Source organism: Lichenostomus cassidix, chromosome Z (genome assembly GCF_008360975.1).
Source record: "Lichenostomus cassidix isolate B80296 chromosome Z, HeHo_3.0, whole genome shotgun sequence".
NCBI classification, from domain to species: domain Eukaryota; kingdom Metazoa; phylum Chordata; class Aves; order Passeriformes; family Meliphagidae; genus Lichenostomus; species Lichenostomus cassidix.
Window position 1 is genome coordinate 14,926,280 of NC_139511.1, and position 17,475 is coordinate 14,943,754.

The 17,475-nt window shown below is 39.3% G+C and overlaps 1 protein-coding gene across 4 annotated transcripts in view; it reads right to left on the minus strand.

The window, feature by feature from the left end:
* MCTP1 (multiple C2 and transmembrane domain containing 1) overlaps window positions 1–17,475 on the minus strand; it is a 215,131-nt gene that overhangs the window by 22,583 nt on the left and 175,073 nt on the right. For 3 of the 4 annotated variants that reach the window (XM_085041938.1, XM_085041937.1, XM_085041936.1), the window contains one exon: window positions 15,141–15,194. In XM_085041938.1, the coding sequence (XP_084898064.1) occupies window positions 15,141–15,194 (54 nt within the window). Of the gene's footprint in view, window positions 1–11,623; window positions 11,831–15,140; window positions 15,195–17,475 lie in introns of those variants that run through there. The other variant, XM_085041939.1, reaches the window with a different exon arrangement.

Consider the following 17,475-nt stretch of genomic DNA (forward strand, 5'->3'; position numbering starts at 1 on the left):
GAAACTTTTTTGATTTTAAAGCAGTCGTATCACCAATGGCAAGGCAAATGATAATCTACATTGTGCTTAAAAGAAATTTGTTAGGCTGTTGTAAAAAAAAGGTATCAAAATAACTATGCAAGGAGAAAGAAGTAAAGAGGGTACATATACACTGAAAGGTTAATTGTAAACTATCATAAAATTTTGTACTAGAGATGATGTTTAATATGTTTATTAATCTAGATCAAAAAGAAGGAAGGTTGAGATGCCATGTTTGGAGGTGACTGAATTACTTAAAGAGGTGATGTCAAGCTTCTGAGGAAGATCATGAAGTTACTTAAATTACTAACACCAGTAGTTTACTTAGTGCTGTTGTATAAGCCTGGTAATTTCGGCTAAAGTATTGAATCCAAGTTAAAAATTAAAAATAACAATAAAACAGCAGATTCACTAAAGCAGACATGATATTTGAAATAATTAAAATAATGTGAGGAAAATTAAGACAATGAGCAACAAAAAGTGCTAGGACATTTTAAGTTGCACATAAGAGGAACGAGTATAATCAAGATAGTCAAAAGAATAAATGGCTTAGAAAGAGTAAATTGAGACTCTTAATTACTGTCATAAGACTGTAGAAAGAAATGTTCCCTAAACTTGAAAGGCAGAACTGAAGCTGATAAAAGCAAATTCTTTTTCTCCATACAATAGAAAACTCACCAGTGGACCTTGCTGCCAAAACAGCATTAATATGAAGAGCTTAATAAAACTAACAGCAGAATTAAATACAAATACCATCACTTTCCTAGTAGGTAAGACAAGTATTCATAATTTCACACAAAAATATGACACTTTTAAAATGTCTTGCAGAACGCAAATACAAGTTTGAGTCAGAATACAGAGCAAAAGTTACCATGAAAATTAAGTATAGACAACATACACCTGACGATGTAATGGTCTCTTCTAATCCAAATTATTCTATACGATTCTGTGAGCTGAAACCTTTCCTGTTTACTATTTGAGGCACTTGCATTTTTGTTAAAACATTTCAGAGGAGTAGTAGTAGAACAAGAAATCAGCAGACAGAATGATGGAACTCCTATATTTTAGCCAAGTAAAAAGGTACTGAGAAGTACAGTCCACTGCTTTCTGGAAAGATTGTACAGATATGAGAAAAACCTCAACCATATAGTAAAAATAAACTTCCTGTGATCTTTCTGAACAAACAGGGTCACATAAGTATTTTCCAGCTACAGCACTGATTTCTTTTAGAAGTAAAAAGAACTTGCAAATACTACTTTTAGCTAACCATTTCCATCCTAGGTGAAAAAATGTGTAATTTTACTGTGTATTTTTTTCTGGCTCACGAGTGTGCCCTTGGTTGCAACACTAATCACTTGCACCAATACTGATGTCCTAACACCGATTTTACATTTCCTTCAGTTGAATTCTGCCAATACAGACTTTGAAATAGGTTCATTTTTACTACACAGTTGTAAAATACCACGTGCAACACCAAACATGTAAGAGCTCTGGTGTTTTTGGGGAGGAGAGGAAATCTGAACACCTAAGCATCTTCAAACCTTTCTCAAACTGAAAATCACATGAGAATTTCTGTTTTACACATCGCAATACAACAGCAGGGAGGGCAGAGGGTTTGCTTGCTTTTTAGCAGAAATCAGCAGGCAGCAGTCAGCACTGTACCCTGGCAGTGATTTGCTCCTCCTGCGATGCGAGCCCTGCGGCAGCGGCACTGAGCACGCAGCTCTACAGCCACCCTGCTGCACTGCCAGCACCTCACCACCTCTGCTTGGACATCAGTGCTCTTGATTCCTGTGCCGCTGAAAACACTGATGTGGTGGGAAATATTAATATAGTGCTACAGGGGGGAGAAAGGAGGAGAATTCACCAACAAGCCTTACTCAGACACAGGGCAGCACAGACGTGTGCAGTACGCACAGCATTTCCCTGCAGTACCGGGCAGGCACCCCTGTTGTGTTATGATAAAACAAAGAGAAGGCAGGGAGAGCCTGGGGTTCCGGACAGAGCACTCGCTGACCGCTCAGCCTCTCTGAGGGGCTGACCGAGACCGCTGTGGGACTGCTGCTAGTCCCGCCCAAACCCCCCGACAGGCAGCGATTGGCCAGCGAGACGCGCGGGCATTGCATGGTGATTGGATGGGAGAGTGTGATTGACAGGCAAGCAGCCAATCAGCGCCTAGCCCGCCAATCGGAAGGTATAAAAAGGCTTCTGAGGCACTAGAGACTTTCTGACCAGCGCCAAAGGATAGCGTGTGCTTTGCTGCCCGGCGCTGCAACTGCTCCCCGCCACAGACAGATGGTTGAAGCTCTTCATTAGTAGCGCTACTGACATTAATATGTAATATTATCAATGATAATGACCACGATTAGGCGTTTCTCATTGTTTGCTCTAGGCAGGGGAGGGGGCACCCGTCAGAGCAGAGCCTGCTGGGCGCCAGCATCCCAGAGGATGGCAAGAAGCTATTAACTATTACGCCATTCTGCATGGTCATGTGTTCCCAACTTTTTTAATGTTCCGTTTACATTGTACAATTCTCCTGGTTGATTCCAGTGACAGAGCTGCACTGAGCTTTCCCCTCCCCACTGTGACTAATCTTATGGAGGAAAACAGAAGGTGTGGTTTTTTGCAGCACTGTTTTAATCTCATCCACACCATATTCAATTTTCCTTACAATTACTACTCTCAATCAACATATTTAAAACCTCAGCCACCCCTGAAGAGGTTTAAAGAAGCCCCTAAACCAGTAAAACAGTGAAATGCTGCAAAGTTATGTAGTTTATGGTGGAGATGATTTAGTGTATATAATCAGAGTTCCAATTTTCTCCTAGAGCACAAGAGTAGGATGAATTATACGTGGAAAAGAGGAGAGAAGAAGAAGAAAATAAAACTTCCATAAGAACAAACACTTTTCAGTGTCCTAAGAATAACCTGTCTAGTATACCATTCTATATAACCATGTGTCAGAGCTCTGGCTATGCTCCTGCCTTGTGTCCTTCGTTAGGATACACCTCTGAACAGTGCTATTGATAGTGACCTGAAGAACAGTACAGTGCCTGGGTGTTGTCAGCGTCTCCAGAGGGAAAGGACAACACTTCAGGGAGGTCAAGGTAGTGTAGCAGTGTTGGAGTGCTCCCTGCTCTTGACTAACCCCTCAGCTATGACGGAAAAAGCAAAGTACGATATTGTTAAGAGCATGATTGTAACAGTGTTCTGCTGAAACCAAAGTTTCATCCTTGATTAAATACATCCTTCTGGACTCCCTGGAAGCCATTTCAGACATCATCCTTGCAAATTACCTTATTCAAAATGTTAAGGAATACTGAAATAAGAATATGCTGTAGGATGCCACTGACTGCAGATTCTTTTATTTAATGGGTTTTTTAAAGGCAATACTAGTTTTTCAGGACATTTTTCATGTTCAGATTTTGAAAACTAATTCCTCCTACCCTACACAATTATTCTCTGCATTTTATAACTACTCTGATTTGGTAAGCTGAAAAAAAAATCTGGTTTTGTTCTACAAACTTCATCAAACTTTATATATTGTTCTACTTTTCCTCACATTGTAATGCTGACCCATTTTTAAAAGCCAATGGTAGTTTTACAGACTCATTAGATAGTGTCTATCTGTAGTAATATCTTAGCTCCTCATCAAAACATTAATTTCAAATTACAAAATTTGCTGAACTTTCCCTATATGACTCTCCAAACAGCTCCCAAGGAGGGGTTGTGCTGTCCTTTGACCAGATTCAAAGGTGCATTGTCAAACAGCTGTGTTACTAAGGTGTTTATCACCCAAATTTTTTGGGGAGCTCCAACAGTGGGATGTGCTGCTTTTCAACCTGCTCGATTTTGGTTGGGCCTTTTTGGCGCTAGGGTAGTTCCAAAAAGTCTAAGTGACATCAGTTACTGACAACAGCCCCAGACCTTTTACTGAAAGGAAACAGTGGCATCCTTTCAAAGGCAGCCAGTCTCAAAACCAGAAACTACAATGTTCAATAAACCAACAACACTTCACTGGTGGAAAAAACCCAAACTTTAGCACTTTCAGGGAATGACATTTCGGTATTCATGCACTAAGACTTCAAAATTCAGCATAACTTTCTCTTTCTAAAAACATCACTGTATTAAAATACATTTTCTTCTGAATCAATATATCCTGAGGTAGATGAGTGAAAAGGATTACACAGTGTAAGAACCACTTGAAACAACTATTTAGTAACAAACTGACCCTTGGTCTATAACATTACATAATGTAATTTCTGATAATGCAGCTTCAAGCATTCCCTGAACAGACTGTAAAATCTTAAACAGACTACACAGAAACCACAACTATTACTATGCAAACCATTCTTCTATCAAAATGCAGAGATGTCTATCATACTTCAGAAAAATTGCTGAGTAAACTGTTCCTTGATCTTCACTATTTGCTGTGTATCAATATAAAAGATTCAGGCAGCATTTGTTCTTTGAAAATAGGAAGGAAAGTAGTCCTGTGAGTACAGAAAATACAAAACAAGATGCTTTGGTGTATATATACATATGCACAAATTTCAAATTTTCTACAAATGTTTTTAAAAACTATAATCCAACTACAAATTAGCCTCTTGCTCAGCAGCGGAGAAGGCATTACTAAGAATTTCCATCTACTCTTGTCCTGTTGGTATTTAAAATTTTAATCAAACAGTAATTAAAAGTCAACAAATGGCTTTTCCGTAATTAATTTTAAATTATAGCTAATACCATGCATTTAAGGCATAGCAAGGCACTGGTTAATATTGTGAAGGTAGGAGGAATCGTACCATTCTTTTGTGTAAAATACAAAAAAGCACATCTGTTGAGCAACTGATCTTAAATTTCTATTTCCGATTGCAAGAAAGCTTCTGATTAGCAATGCTGTTCTGAAGACTAACAGAAAGCAACACTTTTTCAATAGAATGCTTTTCTCTCAGGGCTCTCTGTTACTCTGGCATTAGAGTATCTATGACATTACAAAAAGGAGTGGTATCAATTTTGTTTTTCTAAAGCTGTTAGCCTTCAGAACAAAAACAATTCGCTAGGATAAAATCTGTTTTTCCCATCCTGGAAACCTTAGCATCTGAAAAGGGTGAGAAAATATAAAAAGATAAAGGAAATAGGAGAATGAGAAAGAAGAATAAAACAATACTTGAATATTTATTAGTAATTTTTCTAATACATTTTTGATATGTATTAAAATAATCCATATACATTTCTCAGCTCAATTACTTACAAAAAACTTATCTGCAGATTCAAGTAAATCTGTCAGCTGTGCAAGTTTATTTTTCCATGTGCTATCTTGAGATAAGCAAGTCTGTAATATTGTATTTCCACTGACATAATTGTGCATGAATTCTGATCTGATTTAGTATTACATGGTGCAAAAGGTGACACATTTTCTTTAATACAGCCCATTAGAAAAGGAAAGGAATTGCCAGTGTATGAAATCTAAGGAGTTTGATTGAAAGACTCTGGGACTTGGGGGTCAACTCAGTGGAAAAGTAACTTGCTCAACTACCCCAGGCACTAAGCACTGTGACAAGCAAACCTAATACCCTGGTGCATTTACTGAGACAATCAATAAAAACATTGCACTATCAGACTGCTACAGCTGTACATTAACCTATCATATTATCTCAACTGCTCCTACACCAGTCAAACATGCATTTGCTGATCATGCAGATAACACAGATACCTCACTGGTCCTTAAGTCACATTTAACACCAAGTCAGAGTGGTAAAACCATTTATTGCTTTTCCATATGCCATAAATTCTAATTTTCAAGTCTATCTAAATTGTACACCAAGGACTACATTCAAAGAACTACTGAAATGGCAAACTGCTCTGAAATTAATGTATGGGAGATTGAAGGTAAACTCTGCAAATTCCTACTTGGGTCCTCAATCCACACCTGTTACCCCAGCACACCTGCACCTGGGGCTTTGTGGCCTCTCTCTGACACTTTCCCTTTTCCTGATGCAAGTCTCAGCATCATCACATCCTTGCCTGCCCATGGTCTGGCCATTCCTGCTCCTGAAGTTGTCTGTGCTTACTTTTACATATTATTTCTGCCACCCTTTCTGCCTGTTCCACCTCTAGTTCATGCGGACTCCTCAACCCAGAGCTGCTTAATAGGGTTCATAGGCTTAATAGGGTTCACAGAGTGGGCATCTGTACTCTTGGAGGCAGCTCAACAGAAAAGTCAGTAAATCCACACAAAAACCATTGCCCTCCCCAGCACCTGACCCCAGGGCTTGACCTCTCATGAGGTACAGGCAGGAACAGCCTGGACAAGCTTCTTGTCTTTGGATCTTTTCTAGCAGTTATCAGTAAACACATCAAATTCCTATCACAGAAGAAAAGGGAAGCAGAATGAAGCAGCTATATGCACTATTTGTCCACAAGCTTTATTTATGCTAAATTTTCCTCCTAATATGCCAGCAGATTACACCTGAGTAGAGGCAGACTCTGCTCTCTATCATGCTGTGATGTGTCCTGGATGCTGATGCACACCACCACCTTTTTAATTCCATACCACACTGCTCTAGGATGAGCTTTGTTCTTAAACACTTTGGGCATGGATGCTCCTTTCATTTTGTCAGGATTATATTTTGCCTAGATGATCTGTCTCACAACTTCATCACTGATACACACCACTATCAAGTAAACAATATAAAATCTTCCACTGACACACAGATATTTCAAACTGTAAACAAAATACATGCATATTGTTTGCAAAAACTTGCAGTTTATTTTCCCATATTCCTGTATTTTCCTCCATAAAGCACAGCAAAGCCTGATCAACTGTCCTGGCAAATTTTTGTAGCTGAGATTGCAATTTTCATCAGAAACCTATCAGTGAAGTCAAAAACCTAGCTTAAGTTGTGGATTTTCACCTGTGTTGTAGTGTGAGCCTCAGCATCAAACCTCAGTTGAAAACCCAGGACTACAATACGCCATCTGTTTTGTACACAGCCAGGTTGCTGAGCATCCTCTTTCTCCCCCGGCATCCCCCCTGCCACTCCTTCACTCTCCCTCACATGTACAGTGTCAGCCACATACTCCGCTGGGAGCTGGGTGCATGTAGCACTTATCTCATGCTAGCACATTGCAACCATCACTTTTCTTCTACAAGGCTTCCAAAGCTGTATCTCACTGTAATGGGCTTGCATGGCCAGGTTTTGGTAGCAGGTGGGCTACAGAGGTGGCTTCTGAGAGAAGCTGCTGGAAACTTCTCCTATGTCTGTCAGGGCCAAGGCCAGCCAGGAAGGACCTGCTGCTGGCCATGGCTGAGCCCATCAGCAGTTATCTGTGATAACATATTCAAGAAGGAAATAAAAAAAGTTACTGCACAGGTGTTATTGTGGTCAGGGAAGAAAGAAGAGAAAATATTTGACAGGAACAACTCTGCAGACACCAAGGTCAGTGGAGAAGGAGGCACAGGAGCTGAGATTCCCCTGCAGCCTGGGGTGCAGCCCACAGTGAAGCAGCTGTGCCCCTGCAGCGCTTGGAAGTTCACAGGGATGCAGAGATCCACCTCCAGCCCATGGAGAAGACCCATGTTGGAGTCAGCAGATGCCAGAGAGGGGCCTGTGACCCTGTGGGAAATGCTGGAGCAGGGTCCTGGCAGGGACCTGCAGACCCAAGGAGAGAGAAGCCCATGCTGGATCAGGTTTCCTGGTAGGACTTGGTAACTCTGCAGGGTACCTACGCAGGAGCAGGCTGTGCCTGAAAGACTGTACTGTGTGGAACAGTGACCCACATTGCAGCAGTTTGTGGAGAATTGCTGCCCATGGGAGGGACTCATGCTGGAGAAGTTTGTGGAGGACTGTCTCCTGTGGGAGGGAGCCAGTGCTGGAGCAGGGCAAGGGCTCCTCTTCCTGAGCAGCAGAAGAAACAACCTGCGATGAACTGACTGTAACCCCCATTCCCCATCTCTCTGCAACGTTAAAGGGGAGGAGGTAGAGCTTGGGAAGGAGGGAGGAATGGAGGTGGCTTTTAACATTTCTTTTACTTCTCATTATCCTGCTCTGATTTTGTTAGTGATAAATTAATATCCCCAAGCTGAGTCTTTTTCCTGTGACGGTAATTGGTGAGTGATCTGTCCCTGTTCTTATCTTAACCCACGAACCCTTAGTTGTATTTTCTCTTCCCTGTCCAGCTGCAGAGAGTAGTGAGAGAGCAGCTTTGGTGGGTGCCTGTCATCCGGCCAGGGTCAATACAACACACATTACCACCTCTGCTTCCTGTGGGACATGGAGGAAGATTTGTTCTGTATTAGGAGCTCTGCACTTTGCTGTAGAAAATGTTCAAATAGACACCTCTCCAAAGGTTTTTGGAGCTGTCCTTTGGAAGGTTAAAAAATGGAGTTATGAATAAAACTGAACAAACATTCAGGTGGCTTTTAAGTTTTTCAATTTAATTTAAAACATGGCTTGCTTAGAGTTGCAAGTGGTTCACGGCTGTGGTTTAAACAGAACTCAGATCTCATGATTCTGTGTGAAACTACTTCAAAAAGTTCTGTGAGAGAATGAAGAATGGTAGTGGTCCATTCTCACCACTTTTGAAACCACATGGAGCTAAAGTATAAACCAACCTGCATATGTAGGAAGGTTTCAAACAAGTGAACCCAGTAGTAAAGGGCTTTGGTTGTTTCACTTAACACTCATTATTTCTCTTCCAAGTCACAGAGAAGACCATCCAGCTGTTTTTAACTACACCCTGAAGTTACTTTTTGAGGACCTAGGTGAAAACAGCCCTTTTCTTGGCCTCAAAGAATTTAAATCTGCTTAATTATGTTAAAAAATAATATTAAGAGTAGAGGATAAAGTATATCACATTCTTAAGCAGCTAACATAACTTAGACATATTCTTAATTTGATTTAATAATTTATTGAATTATACTTGGATTACTTCATAAATGAGGAACATCACCCACACTATATTGGTCACAGGTGAACAACACCATATACATGGACAAATGTCATTCATTCAACAGTTTATAGACTGTAGACATAATTCCATGTCTTCTGTGCCCAAAACTTGTTCCTGTATCTTTAAGACCCTACAAACATGAACGTTGTGTGTAGGAGGTGCTATCAGGGGCGTTTTTAAAACCAGCCCTCCTGGGCAGCTTGCTGCCTTTTGCCATGTGCAGTTTGCTTCGCTGGCTGTTTCATCTTTGCTTTGGCAGAGGTTTTTCTTCCCTTCTTGGATTCTCTTCTCATTTTTTCCCTTTTTTCTCATCTCAGAGAAGCTGCCTTGGGGAGAATGCCATAGGTGCCCACCTGTTGCTGCCAATGGGGCAGCCCCCACTGCAGTCCAAGCTGGCCCACTCACCGAGGGTGTCCAGCCAAGGAGAGATGACTGCAAGTGACTCCAGCCCAGCTGCCTTGCTTTGCCTGTCGTGTTGTCTCCTGCCACAAGGAAGGTGAAGTCCCTCCTGGAGTTCTGGCCCCCTAATCCAGAGAATACCAGCCAGAGGTCCAGCTGTCAGGGAGATAAACAGGGCAGGGATGGGGCAGGGCTGACACCACCTTTCCCTTTTTCCTTTGAACCACACACTCAGCTGCGGCGCACCACCTTTGGAGGGGAGGGGAGGGGTGTCCCCGGCATTCTGGGGTCTCTTTGTTCTCAGGATTTAGCAATTTTGTATCTAGCAGTTATTCACTGTTATTTTTTGCCTGTCCATGTTCTACTGGTTAGTAAACTGCTATTTTATTCACTTACCTCTTCTTGTTTTTGCTCCTTATTGGCGGAATGGCTTGGTTAAACCTATAAAGGGAGACAACGCATTCCAGAGTGTTCCCCTTTACATTGTCTCAAACCAAGACACAGATCCATGGTCCCCCATGGACTATCACACAGATACACCTCCCCCCCCGCCAAATGCTGAACTTCAGATATGAATCTCAGATTCTGATCTCATTAATTTATTTTACTTTACTGATTTTGATAGTATTTCAACACTGTACCAGGACAAAGAAACCTGATCTCATTAAAACTAAACCTCTCAGAAGGCTGTCCAAGTTACCTGTTTTCAAAGATGTGTATGTTAATGATGAAGCCTATATGATGTCCCAGTACAGGGCAGGATGAAAACTGCTTTTTTGTGAAAGTTGCTGTGCAAAGGCTCCACATGAGCCAAGATATATCCAAGCAAAAGTAACTGCATGGCTGTGAATTGGGGGTGATCCAATGATCAAAACCAGCATCAGCTGATATTCCAGAGTACAGGCTGAAAAGTCTACCCCATCAACATATTATGTATAATTTTTACAAAAACTACACACCTTTTATTAACATATCTGCATGAATAACTAGACTGAACTGAAACCAAATTGTACTGAGAAGTTTGACTTCTGCAGCCATGTACTGCAGATTACCATGTTGTAGAGATTTTTTGCTAGTACACACAATCTTATAAACTAAACTTGGAGAGGATGACAGCTTCATACATAGCTACAGTTTTCACTGGAAGCTGCTTTTGGGTTTTTATTTACAGTTACTATTTAGATGCTGTGTCCATGTAGAATTTAATGGTGGAATCAAACTATAGGTGAACTACTAGATTTATTCATTCTGGAATTTTAACTCCACTCACTCTCTATTTCTCTATATAATTTTCCACCATTTATTTTATAGAAAATAACTGCCACTGTAATAGATCACAGTCTTCTCTTTTATAGAACATAAAAATGTAGGCTACATCAGAGCTGTCTTTCTTCCTCCTCACAATCAACTCTCAGCAAAAATGCAGGGCATGCTTCTGAGACTGGTTACAAATGTGTCTTGGCTTGAGAGTAAAGTTGGTAGCTCTCAACAGGAATGATTAAATGCTTTAAAATGTATTTTACTTTGACTCAACTATCATTCATTACAAAAGCTTCTAGTTATCTTGAAGTACAATATCATTGACTTAGAACTGCAAAGAATTTTTCAAAGGAACGCTAATGAGAGTAGCCAAATGTGCAAATGTTTTTATTATTTCTTCTTTATAAAATATTAATATAAAGGTAAAACAAAATAGTGTTCATAATGTGTATCTTCCTCCACTTATGCCTGCAATGATAGCAGTTGTCACTGGTCTGTTTCTGTGGCATGCTGAGGGCTTCCAGCAAAATGCTGAGCTGAAAATCTTTGTGATTATCTGAAATCTTACCTGGAGCTTGTTCAAAGAATAAAGCTATGTGAAAAGCATATGTGAACTTCTTAAAAACTAAATCTTACATGCATAGACAAACTAAAATCTTAAGATACATAGATTATGCATATTGACTGCTACATTATTTAACATAACTGTGTAAAAATCCTTTTGAAAGCTTATTGGTAACTTGACTTCATGTAATTTATCTGACCCTTATTTGCTAAGATGTTGTATAAGCCAGTGTTTGGAAAGGAGTCAAAAAAAAAAAAAGAGAGAGAGAAATCAGATTAAACTGTAAATCTGTGGTTGGCATAGGTTTAGCAAGTGTTACAGAACATATGGAATGTAGAATCTACCACTGCTTTTTGGAAAAACTAGTATTAAATGAAGGACAAATGCCTGAGCCAAACAAACCACCTTATTTTTCAATTCCCAAATACGCAATAAGACAACAATGAAAAATCAGGAAAAAAGTGTTCCACTGCTAAGCACCACTTCGTAACCTATACAAGTAGTTTACCTGCTGCTCTAATTTATTATTCATATTGCAAGTCAAGATGAAAGTTAAGATTCTCCAGTAGAAAACCACATCCTCTGGCCTTCAATTAACAGAGCTGTCTTGACTGCAGCAGAGGGTGAAAAAAGTTACTAAAATCCGGAACAATATGTTGTCAGACTCCTCTCAGCGTTACACCCTATTATTAATAAAACACATTACATTAACTAATTTTATGTATTTCATCATTCATCATCCTCAGTTTATGACAGCTGTAACTGCAATTTTGGGGATGTTGAGCAATGTCCCTCCCTGACACACATAACCTATGTCAGTGTGCCTGCATTGAGGTCATCACGTAGCCAAAGAGTTATCCTTTCACTGTGAGCAAGTCACTAATATCCAAGTCAGTTCTAAAGAAAGACACTTTTCATAATCACCCAACAATCTGATAAGTGAAAACAGATGGATAGGTTTAGGTAAAGCCTGCAAGGAGCCTTTACTAAATGGAAAACAGGTGCTCCAGTTCCATGCCATGTAATACCCTATTGATCGTTAAGTCCAAAGGTTACAGGACTAATAGCTTCCTTGTGGTAATCAGGGAGCAAAGACACTGGCCATGGTCAAGCAGCTGGGGCATATTTTACATATTTGCAACATATGCTTCAGTTTTAATGAAAGTAAGGGTTTGGCACATTTATTAATCTTGTAACTTTCTTCGCACAAGAAGACCTGTTTTCCAGAGTTTTCTATTGTACCACACGAAAAAACAAGAGAAATAATAAAAGCCAGAGACCACTAACAGCTGGTGTTATAAAATGTGCATTTGTTTCCTCACAAAAATTCATTTTGCACATAGCTTTAAGAAAACACACACAAACTAAAATAACACAAACCTGCACCCTTCCATTTCAACAAAAAATGTGAGGGGAACAGCGGTAGGTAAGTGTGTGTGCACCAGGAAGGAAAAACAGCATACTAGCTTCCAACAACAAAGTCAGTCCTAACCATGAGTTTATAATTTACAATTTAACCTAGTGCAAAATAATGCCCACTGCAAACATACTGAATAAACAGAGTAGTCCGTGCATGCTTGTTTTAAAAAGTGTAATTTTTTTCTCCAATTCAAACAGCATATTCAATCTTGAGAGCTCAAAACATTTGCAGTAACAAAGACAGCTCTGAATTTATAAAAACCAACCTTAACACCTTCTGTGTAGAAAAACAGCACTTAAATATTCAACAAAATGGCTCACTGAATGCACAGGGTACTGTCAGTACTCACTTTTATTCAACCTTGGTTACTAGATCTCAAAAAATGTTTGAACTCTGGTGTCAGTTTGAGAAAGCAGAATATTAGATCACAACACCGAAACCTAGAGTGATATTTCTAATTAGGTACGTTTTGCCTGGCGTTTGCTCAGAAGATCACCAGAGAATTGAGGGGAGGGAGGGGCTGACCTCTGCCCTCATCTTCTCCTTTAAAGGAGTTTGTTTAGCAATTTCCAAAACCCACTAAGCAGTAACTACATAGGCTGGTTTAAACTACAAGCAGTCAAGTACTATTTTTTGTGAACTAATCACAGTGATTAAAATATCCAGGAATACACACACTACTAGTATGATACATTTGCACCAGATCTAATAACAAAGCAGCAAGAAGCAGGAGAAAATGGCCTCAAATGGATGGCAGATCAGTGTTTATCAGAAAATAAATGGTGGTTCAAAACTAGCATATTAAGATAAAATACAAGCTCTCCACAGCTACCTGATGTGATGGTCTTTTACAATAAATCATATATTTTATTGCCAGAAGTGGATGCTCATCTCATTCAGTGTCAAAAAACATCACATATGTGTTTTGTGAAAGAAGGTTTTGTTAGTACAATGTTTGCTGATTCTGAAATAATGTAGCTGACAATTTAAGTGATGTACAGAAGAATTGCACGTAATAATTGTACAATGTTTGACCTGGCAATGGAACAAGAAAATAATCTTACTTTTTTATCATCTCTTACATCTTAGGTGTTAGCTAACAGAAAAATAATCATTCAGGGAATTAACTAATCACAGTGAATTTTCTGACATTTCAAATGCTGCTGCCAGCATATGAATTCTTACAGTGGTGTATAAATGTACATCTCAGCCAGAAAAAAAGGTCAAGAGCATAAATTAAGATGCACTGTTTTTCTCCTCTCAGAAAAAAAAAAAATGTTTTATTACAACAGAAGTGAGGGAACATCTGTGAAGGTCAAAATAATCTGAATTTTAATACGGCGTTGTTGTAAAATTGTTTTTTTCATTTTCTTTCACAAATATCACCTTTCTGATAGGAAAATACCAGCAAGAATTGGGCTGTCTTCACTGCCCTCATCTTAACAGAAAGCCATCCTGCCAGTGCTAGCCATTGCTTCATTGTGCAAGGTCATTCTGATTTATTTTCTTTGTTTTTTCCCCCCTCTCTGGGGGACAAGCAATCGAAGAAGCCCCATGTCTTAGCTCAATAATATGTGGAAATGAGTTGTTATTTGCTGTGGTTCAATCCTCAGCCCAACCAGCAGCATCTAAGGTGAATGAATCGTGTCCACTCAAAAAGGTGAATGACCTGCTATGGGTTCCCAGCTTACAGGGCCACAATGCAAGCTTCAAATCAAATGGATGTGTATGAGAATTGTGATTATTTAAATGTCATATGGAGTGCAAAACGTTCAAGCTATTCTTCTATCCAGCAATGCATTGGAAATTTTAGATGTCAATATCTCATCCTTTACCAATACAGAGTTGCTATTTCCACACCATTTTCCCCCTGAAGTGCAGCCCTATTTGTAATTCTCAAGACAGGAGGAATTTTTGTCCTTCAAAAACATTTGTTGCTGCAGTTATCTTTACAAGAGCTATCAAGTTCTCGACAGACTGAGTTATTCTTGTTCCTGGCAGAAAAAAAAAATTTGATCCAGCTCTAGATCAAGAAAAGAAAAGAAAAAATAAAAAAGGAAAAGGAAAAAGAAGAAGGAGAAGAAGAAAAAGAAGATGAAGAAGATGAAGAAGAAGATGAAGAAGATGAAGAGAAAAGAAAAAAAAAGAAAAATAATAAGAAAAAGAAAAAAGAAAGAGAAAGAGAAAGAGAAAGAGAAAGAGAAAGAGAAAGAGAAAGAGAAAGAGAAAGAGAAAGAGAAAGAGAGAAAGAAAGAGAGAAAAAGAAAAAGAAAAAGAAAAAGAAAAAGAAAAAGAGAAAAAGAAAAAAAGAGGGAAAAAAAAAGAAAAAGAAAAAAAGAAAAAGAGCAGGATTTATAGACCTCTAACCTTTCCCTCAACACACTATAGCATTATTAGGATGATAAACAGCTCTGTCCAATTTTCTGGACTAAAACACATCAACTCCTTTTTTAACTGTCGGTAAAAACAGTGTCATGTCTAAATTCTCCCATCCCCAGATACCCAAGTGCTAGGAAAGATAATTACCTTGTCATCTCTGTCATCCTCTTCTTCCTCGTCCTCTAGCATGTCCTCCACTACCTGCAGACAGAAACAGTAGTAGTTGTCATCGTTTAAAAAGAAAGAGTTTTGTTCTGTCAATTCTAAGCCTTTTGTAGATGAAAACTTTATTAACATTTGAAATAAATGCACAGAGGGAAAATGTACAACTAGGAAAAAACACTTGATCTAGAGATTCAAATTTTGGAAAGTGTTATAGCTTTAATTGACCTACATTGGGGAATTATATACTGAAAACTCTTCCTTTGCAAAATGCATGCTTGACAATTTAAGTATTTAAAAGGTAGTTCAAAATTCAGTATATGCCTGCTTTAACTAAAGGAATCCTTTGTCAGCTCTACTGGTGCCTATGCAGCACACACACATGCTCACTTCAAATTTTCTGTTACCTACATAAAAGGGCAACACTTTTAATAGAATTTGTAGTATTCACCAAAAGATTTTTGAAGTATACAAAGCTGGCTTATCTCCTTATGTTCAACAATGACGTATACCACATGCTCTACCAACATTAGAACTGTGTTTCTTAATAATAATTTTATACAATGTGTGTATCTAACTTGATGCACATTAATTGCTAGCTGCACCTGCCACATGTCTGCATGTGTGTATTTTTCCATATATAGTTTTTCAGTCCAACACCATAGACATCTAACCTAAATATACACATAGATTAAATTTCTTCTCCAAATATTAGTAATTTTTTATCATACCACAAGCATTAAATAAACCGCTAAGTCTAGTTTACATAGAGCTTAAAGTTCAGATGAATTTCCAAAGACAGGCCATGGTAGATCCAGACTTAAAAATCCCTTTCATGACAGCGTGATCAATGACCCTAACATGAAAATTCTGTTGATGGAATTATAGAAAGTTGTGCCTCCTTAGAAACAGAATACAATGTGCTTCTTTATGTCTTTATGCGGATATATTTAAGTACATATTAGGATAAAAAAATATCCATAATGAAGGTCAGCAAAGATCCAACTAGTGCAGTGTCCTATTATAGGTGCAAAAATTTTATACTATGTATTATAAAATATGCATAAAGAGGAAAAGCAGAGGCAAAACCCACTGATATGAAACTATTTATGTCATTTAACACACTAAAGTTACAACCTCATAGCCATCCCCGCAAACAATGCTGCAAGGGTATTCCCATATCCATGTCCAAGACCTTAAGGGACTTTATTCAAGAGCCAAATTCAGGTAAGAGAAGAACGGAAAAATAAAAGTATATGTATCAGTTTCTATTCTCTGAGTTAGCTCTCCCATTAAGAAGGTCCCAGTTAGCTATGGGCCCATGCAAAGTATAAGCAACACATGTTTTGATGTATCATGCCCATCTAGTAGAGCACTGTGCATGCATGAAAGTCACCCACGCAGTTCAAACAATGTGCAGTTTCAGCTGTTCCTCCTTGTTTGAACCCTGTCCCAGAACCCCCTAACAACAGTACTATGGAGGGGAAGGAGCTTCCAATTCTGTCCACTGGCTGCTCTGTCCTGGAGCTTAGAAACAGACAAAACTAGACATTTGTTCACTCCAAATTTGCTCCAAAAGAGTGAGCATGTCCAAAAACATGAGAAGGAAATGAAGCATGACCTGAGAAATGAAGGAGTCACTCTTGAATTCTGCCCAGAAAAACAATTTTAGCAGGAGGAGCCTGACTAACCAAATCTTCTGCAACCTCTGACCTGGCACTAGCCAGGCAGATGCACTTCTGAATCCCTCAGGCAGAAGAAGAAATCCAGGCTGTGCTCCAGCCACTACCCATGAAGAAGTCTCCCTCACCAGTCTGTTCTCTGTTGGCCTTTTAGGCCAGCTCTGCACCATCTCTCAAAGAAAGGGGATCAGAGGCAGTTAACAGAATTACCAGAGAGTTAGCTCAGTACACCTCTTACATGTCCCATTTAGAGGTGTTGACAGGTCCAGTCTTCATTGACCACTCTGAAAAAAGGCATTTTCTGTTGCCCATGCACCTGCATCACCTTCTTGTTCCTCTCCTGGTCGCTCATTGCTATATACCCTGGGCTGTTCCAAGCCTTTGGGGAGCTGAGCTGTAAACTACAGCACTGGAGTAACTCAGTTCTTAAAAAACCCCACATCCTCAAACCTTTAATGCAGTAGGTTTCATTGACCTTGGTTTACTGAGCAGCTTCACTAGCTCTAGCGAGAAAATGGTGAACTGAGAAAAGAGGAGGAAAACAAGCTGTTAAGGGTTGAAGCAAGATGAAAACTCTCGTTAGTCAGTTTTTCCACATGCAAAGTACTCACTTAACTACACCATTAGTTGATTAAAGC